Genomic DNA, 7,063 nt, shown 5'->3' on the forward strand with positions numbered 1-7,063 from the left:
TGCTTGTTTGTGAACATATTTTGATCAAATTTGGAAAATGTTTTTATTTCTTACTAACTATTCACATTTTACAAAAAAAACAGTTTTACCCTCCCTGATGCAGCAAACCTAAGTACTTGTTAAACTAATTCTATTTAAATCAAGAATAAATGTTATATTTTTAAGTAGACATTTCAGTGTAAATCCAATCAGTCAAATGGAAATTCGCTTAGTCTGCAGGTTTGCTGCGGCGGGGGTATTTTATTAAAGCCCCAGTCGTGTTACTTGTCTCTATATACATACTGGTCTGCAAGGTGTTCTAAAGAGAGTAAGCCAACGTTTTGGTCAACGGATAAGCTAGTGACTGCAACAGTATTGAGATAGTGCAGGCTTTGCTTGTCTCACCAGCAATGTATAAGGCTTACCAGATGTTTGAAGAAAGAATTATGCATATTCAGACAATGCAACGATAACTATATTTTCCTACAGTCACCCGATGAAGTGGGCTTTCTTGCAATGATATAGTACAGAAAGCTGCTAATTGATACTTTTACTTATTTTGGACTTTTTACTTTACTTTGTCGCACACCAGTAATGCAACCAAACAACACAAAACAGTGTGCTTTTATTATGCACGTAATCCGTGTACGCTTGGAAATAGGTCAGTAACACTTTACTATACCTACTGATACTACGACTACGATCAGCTGGTGCAGTGTTTCCGATGTTGCATTCAATGTTTGGATTTAGCCTAATCTAAAAACGTATAGTACAGTGTTTTAAATACTAATCATTCATATGCTTTATAGTAACTGTAGGAAAAAATATAATGTGTAACGGGAGTGAAAACTGCCTTTCCCACTAGTTACAAAAATAACTATTTAAGTCCAAATACTGAAATATTTTTGTTATACATATAAATTAGTCTTAATGTTGATTAAGGTATTAAACAATAATTAACTAGTAAAATATCAAATACAATTTCACGTCAGTATAAGCACAACCAAATTCAACAATGTGTTATGATAATATGTTTTTTAATTCAAACAAAAAACCAATGGACAAAGCTGATGTCCTCGACTCCATCTGATCATAATCCTGGAAATGTGGACCCACATTTTGCCGCCGACAGCAGTGGCCAACAGTCGCGTCGCTCTTGCCGTCCAGCTATGACGGGGCCTTACATGTTAAAATTTTGTTGTGCTCTGTTTTAGAAATCAGAGTTGTGCTGTATTACTGTCACACTTCATAGTTGATGTATATTTATTCTTAGAGGTTGATTAAAAAAAAAAAAAACACATCAGTCTACTTGTGTAATATAATCTTTAATTAAAATTGAGCAATTATTACACCAAGCAAAACATGTTTTATAACTACTTATTATTTAAACTTAAACCGAATTTTGACCAAAATGGTTTCAGAACAGTACTTAACTTACTACTTTTTCCTATTTTAATGATATTCAATCATCATTGATGCTACTTACTATGTTAGCTATGAACTAATGGACAATACAAGGTTTACATCAGAATTAAGATTGTTTGTTTGTGCTTGGTTGTTTCTTTGAAGGACGTTTTCGCTTGGTTGCTCCACCAGAGTTGTCGCATCGTTGTTGCCGCCAAAACTCTTGGCGGTTTTTGATGAACGCTACTCCCTCCTCAGCGTACTTCTGTATTGGGTTGTTGGCCATCTCTTTGTGTAAACATTTGATATCTGGCAACATGAAAGTAATTAGTGTGATGCCTTGACTCTAGATACTCTTTTCTCAATGACATGTGCAGTACAACTATAACGGAGAGCTGATAGGTAATTTTATGTTTGAAAAAAAATGTAAAACATAATTTTACTTTTGTCCTTTTTTAAGATTGCAAACAATAAAAGTATAAAAAGAAATTGACAATGTCACCCACAATTTTTTATAATCACTATTGATATTTTCTTGTATTTAAAACATCAAAATTGAACCACACCCTCGCACCTGCACCCAGGCAAACGAACTGGGAAGCGTGATCCCATGTGCAGGGACAAGGAGCGGCTCGCAGCTCTACCTAACAGCAAGAAAAACCGTGGGGGAAAGGTTCAAGAACAATTCGGCGTTTGAGAGGAACAAGCTGCAATGATAAAAAAAAAACAATTAATAGATTATCAACAATAATACGAGGGCTATCCAGAAAGTAGATTACGTTTTTGTCTGTATCCCCAAAGGGTGAGGATAGTGCGGCTATCTTGGTGTCAGTTCGTTATGCAGCTCAGTTGGCATCTATCCGTGCTAGTGAGAGGTTTCTGGTGTACAGTTTAAAATGTTTGTGTTAATTGAAAATGCTGCGAACTGTGAAGTGCATGTAGTTATAAGGTTTTTGACTGCAAAAAACTGCAAACCGTTAGAAATCTATGGGCAATTTTGTGAAGTTTATGGGGAAACCCTGATTACTGAAGGTGGAGTGCATCAGTGGGTCATAAAACTTAAAAATGGCTGAACAAACGTTCACGACGAAGAGTGAAGTGGAAGACCCAGCATTGTGACTCCTGAACTTGTTGAAAAAGTTTAAGAAAGTCACAAAAATCAGTGTATGACTGCAGCACTACCGTTTCTGGACGCTTACGATAAAGATGGTGACTCTCTACTCGATCGCATCGTTACTGGTGACGAAACATGGGTCAAACATGTGAACTGCGAGACAAAATTACAGTCAATGCAGTGGGGGCACAGAAATTCCCCCCAACCCAAGAAATGCATGCAAACGACGTCGGCTAGGAAAGTGATGGCGACTGTTTTTTGGGATAGGGTAGATGTAATTTTTGTGGACTTCCTGGAAAGAGGCACTACAATAAACTGTCAAAGGTATTGCAAAACCTTAGAAGAGCGATACAAAACAAGCGCAGGGGAAATTTAAGCTCAAAGATCCTGTTGATTCACGACAACGCCCGGCCCCACACGGCAAATGTCACTTGCGAAGTTCTTGAATCTTTTAGGTGCGAGTTGTTTCCCCATCCCCCGTACAGTCCCGACCTGGCACCGTGTGACTTTCACTTATTCCCAGCAATGAAGAAGTGGCCGGTTATGCAGCGTTTTGATGACGACGCACAGCTACAAGAGGTAACCAAGTGGTTGAAGACGCAGGCAGATCCAAAAGTAGCCAGGGTGGTAAATTCATTTCATTTCATCAGGCACTGACGGGGAATTTAATTACTCCATGAAAAAAAAATTAGGGCACACGAGACGACGGAAAACCCACATAAAAAGCATTAATAGTGAAAACTAAAAAGGATGCCAAATGATATAGATGTTGACAGGAGTGACGCTGTAGAACCTATGAAATTGCACATTTACAGGTAGGAAAAAGATCTGTGTAGCAAACAGTTGACGAGGGACGTCAGAACATTGATACTGGCAAAACACGTACTATACAAAATCTCATTTGTAACACTTGAAACACAAAATGAGTTGTAACATTCGACGGTGGAACGTAGTCACGGCTCACAATGAAAGGGTAAGCTCAAGAGGTATTTTCTTTTCTCATCAAACTTATGCTTAAATTACAGTACATTTTCAGGAAAAATTTAATTCTAAAAAAATAAGTTCTGTACCTGGGTGTTTAAGGAGTTCCTCCAAGTATTCTTTATCCACGTTGAGTTCACCCAGTAGCATTTTTTCCGCTTTCTTGCTGCTGGCAGTGTTTTTGATAAGCTCGTCAACACAGATGGCGCTCTTACCACGCTCGGAACTCGCAACACTCGGTCTACCGCCTGGTCCTGCGCTCGACACTTTGCTGTTGGGACGGGACTGCTCCAGGTAAGGTGGTAAAGTCAACTTAGACCCTACCTTATCTGTAACAGTAAAGAATCACTTTAACAGAGAGTTTTTTTTATAAAATCCAATTGTTTGGGACAAAAAAATCTCATAAGCTGGCAGCACCGCTTCCTAAACTCCATTTCAGATCAGCTGATATTCATTGTTCATTGTTGTCTGCACCGATTTAGTTTTGTAAGAAAATGTATTTTAAATAAGCTCAACATTGTCTTTTCGTAAACGTAAATATTATGAAGACTACTGTAGAATAGTACTTATAAAAAAGTAATTTTTTTAAGTCAGTAGAAAAATTTGAAGTTGAGTAATACAATACATACGAGATTTTTTTAATTAATTGCAATAAATCTTAAATATGGGTTGTGTTTCAGAGAAAACAGCATTGAGTCTTTTTTAACAATAAATTCCCAATAACTATACTAAGCTAACAATGCATTTAAGCTCAGACAATAATGTTGGGCACATTACTTCAGGCTAGTCCTCGAGGGTTGCAGCATTATTACTTACTGTAGTTAAAATCCATTAGTGATTGATCCAGATCCTGCACTCTACCACCAGACCAGCTCACTCCCAGAGGGACACAACTATTTGAACATTCTGTTATCTACCTAATTATCAGCTCTTACTTCCAATGGTGTTCTCGATGGCTTCCTGTGACTTCTGCACTCCGAGTCTAAACTCCTGCATTTCCGGTCGGATACGGAGACCTCTGTGGTAGTACATGAGGGCGTGCTCAAAGTCACCCAAGTGGTAGAGGGCTTCAGCCTTTTGAAGAATTCCTGTCAAACGAATTTTGAATGAGATGCGTATAAGCAATAATTTTCCTAAGGTAGGTTAGGCAAAAGCGGAAGCTTACGTGAGGTGACTCTATCACATGTTAAGTCACAGCCTTTGTCTATTAGCCATCCCATTTTCCATTATTACAGTAATATTTTATAAAATATTACAAACCCTTAACGAAGCTCTTATCACTGGCGAGCGCAGTCTCCGCATCTTTGAGGGCCAAGTTTGGTTCTCCCAGGAGAAGATAGCACTTGCTCCGGGCAACAAGGGCATTCTTATCAGTGGAACATAGCTCAAGGGCCTAGAACATACAAATCATATCAACATACACACAAAACATGGAACAAACATATCAATAGCGATATAACAACTGCTCTGCAAGCCAACTTTGACTCCACTGGCATTGTAAAAAAATGTCTTCCTGGAATAAACTATTGATTCCTGAAAAGTAACAGGCGGATAGCAGATTTTTCAGGTTTGTATAGAATTGGCTTGATACTACCTTTGAAGATTCACAGGTAGACAGCCCATTATTACCATGATATGGTTGTGGAATTAAATGAAATATTACTTTATTATCACAAAACATTTCACAAATCCAGCGTTAGCTGGTGAAACAGGTGATATTGTCAGGGATAAAAAACACTACAAATAAAAACTAAAATATACATAGCTTAAAATAAAATACATTTTACTTATAATTTAAATAATCGGAAATAGAATAATAATTTTTCTGTGAAAGGTATTGTTTGAAATCATTTTTAAATTTTGAAATGGTTTGAATTGGTTTTAAAAGGTTGTAGCCAGATCAAAAATCAATGTAGTTGAATCGAGTCATAAACAGAGATATGTCTATTACTGAGTTTAGCTGAATTTGTTAACTGTTTGACAAAGCCAAACTGAAAGGACAATTTATTAAGGTATTGCATCTGCTATATATGTCACATGAACCAGAATAGTATAGCCTACAAATCAAATATTAAGGGAGAAAATATAATACTGATAGTAACACGCTCTACAAGTGGCTCATTCAACTATGTTCTATCACTGAATACATGATATTCAAGTAGACATAACTTCTATCCATGGACCATATGTAGTTTAGAGTTGTAGGTAGTTGTTCTTATTGAAAAAGTACGTAATTGAATGAGCCGCTGTCAGAGCGTTTTACTCTGTCGGTATTATATTTTCTTCCTCAGTTCTTATCGCTATGATAGATGATGCGACATAAAACATACTGTAACAATGAGAGTTGTTCCTTTTAGTTTGGATTAGTTACACAGTTTCTGTATTTTACAAATACTGTAGGCCTATCATTAAAATTGACTTCAACAATCTGCTGTTGATACTATGAATCTGGTCAATACAACCAGATTCAAACAGTTCAACAGCTGGTCAATACAAGATGTTTACTTCAGTAACAAAAAATCAATCCTCTATTTGTTTGCAAAGTATTAAAACTCACCTTAATGGATAAACCTTAACCTACCTTTACATTTATCTCACCTTGTTGACAAACCCGATGGCGATGTCGACGTCTCCAGACCTCAACTCATGACTACCCAGAGCAAGTAGTGTACTCGGCTCAGCCTCCTCAGGTATCTGCAATGCCTTACTCCTATCCTGACGTCTCTTCATCTTCAGCGAATGTTTGATATCCCGACTGCCCATGTTGACCGCTGCAGCTCTATCCTTATCGGTGTATATCTCCTCCATCCTCACTCTATCTTTCTTTGACCTCTTCCCTGCCTTCAAGAGTTTTTGGCGCTCCGCCTTTGCCTTTGCGATGATCTCACGTTTGATCTGCTGGAAGCTGGTGGGTCCTGCTGGAGGAGGCGTGCTCGGACTTCTCGGTCGATCTCTCTCTCGTCTTCTCTCAGTCCTGACTTCTCCCTCGGTTGGTTTCTTCTTGAGTGGTTTCTTCCCCTTGTTTGCGTCACCGGCCTCTGATCCAGTCTCTTCTCCATGGTCCACCCGGAGGAAGCTGTGAAGGTACTCGGTGTTGGCGGAGATCTTGAGGATGTCCACCGAGGTGTGGCCTCCAGATGAGATTTGGATATCTCCTGACATATCTCCCATGGTTGTTTGATTTTAAACTTGTTTACAGTGTAAACTCTAACTGATTTTTCTTCTATTTTTTTGTGAGAAAGACACCAAAAAGATTTATGATTATGTGTTTGTGTATTAGTATTTTAGGTACTTTGATAGTATTGCAAGTACCTAGGTGTATAATGATGATTGAGTAGTAGTTGTAACTAACTTATGCTATAAATTTCAACTTTATGATCGTCGAACTAGTGAATTTTAAGTGTTAGTGATTTTCTGTGTTTCAAAGTGCTATATAGTATGGCAAACAAAATGTAGATTTATTGCAATTCACATCTATTATTAAGCTATTATATGTATTAATTAATAGTGCAGCAGAACCACTATATAATTGTGTGCATCTAAAATAGAACACTACCCGTTTATATCCAGTTCACTCCGCACTCA

The 7,063-nt window shown here is 37.8% G+C and overlaps 1 protein-coding gene across 1 annotated transcript; it reads right to left on the reverse strand.

Moving 5' to 3' along the window:
- Positions 1 to 1,285: 1,285 nt before the first annotated feature.
- Positions 1,286 to 6,812, reverse strand: LOC129000965 (outer dynein arm-docking complex subunit 4-like). Its single transcript, XM_054428070.1, has 5 exons — positions 6,077 to 6,812; positions 4,739 to 4,871; positions 4,414 to 4,566; positions 3,568 to 3,807; positions 1,286 to 1,692 (listed from the first exon to the last, which is right to left on the reverse strand). Exons 1-5 carry the CDS (start codon positions 6,647 to 6,649, stop codon positions 1,511 to 1,513), a joined length of 1,281 nt encoding a protein of 426 aa, XP_054284045.1. The 5' UTR covers positions 6,650 to 6,812; the 3' UTR covers positions 1,286 to 1,510.
- Between the last annotated feature and the right edge of the window lie 251 nt (positions 6,813 to 7,063).

This window comes from Macrosteles quadrilineatus, unplaced genomic scaffold, assembly GCF_028750875.1.
Source record: "Macrosteles quadrilineatus isolate MER2022 unplaced genomic scaffold, UCM_ALF_1.0 Scaffold_8__2_contigs__length_117827958, whole genome shotgun sequence".
NCBI lineage: Eukaryota > Metazoa > Arthropoda > Insecta > Hemiptera > Cicadellidae > Macrosteles > Macrosteles quadrilineatus.

Coding starts and splice junctions, on each gene's coding strand:
- LOC129000965 (XM_054428070.1), bottom strand. CDS start 6,649: ATGGGAGATATGTCAGGAGATATCCAAATCTCATCTGGAGGCCACACC. Junction 4,872..6,076: donor CCATCGGGTTTGTCAACAAG/GTGAGATAAATG, acceptor TGTATGTTCTAG/GCCCTTGAGCTATGTTCCAC. Junction 4,567..4,738: donor TGATAAGAGCTTCGTTAAGG/GTTTGTAATATT, acceptor TTCGTTTGACAG/GAATTCTTCAAAAGGCTGAA.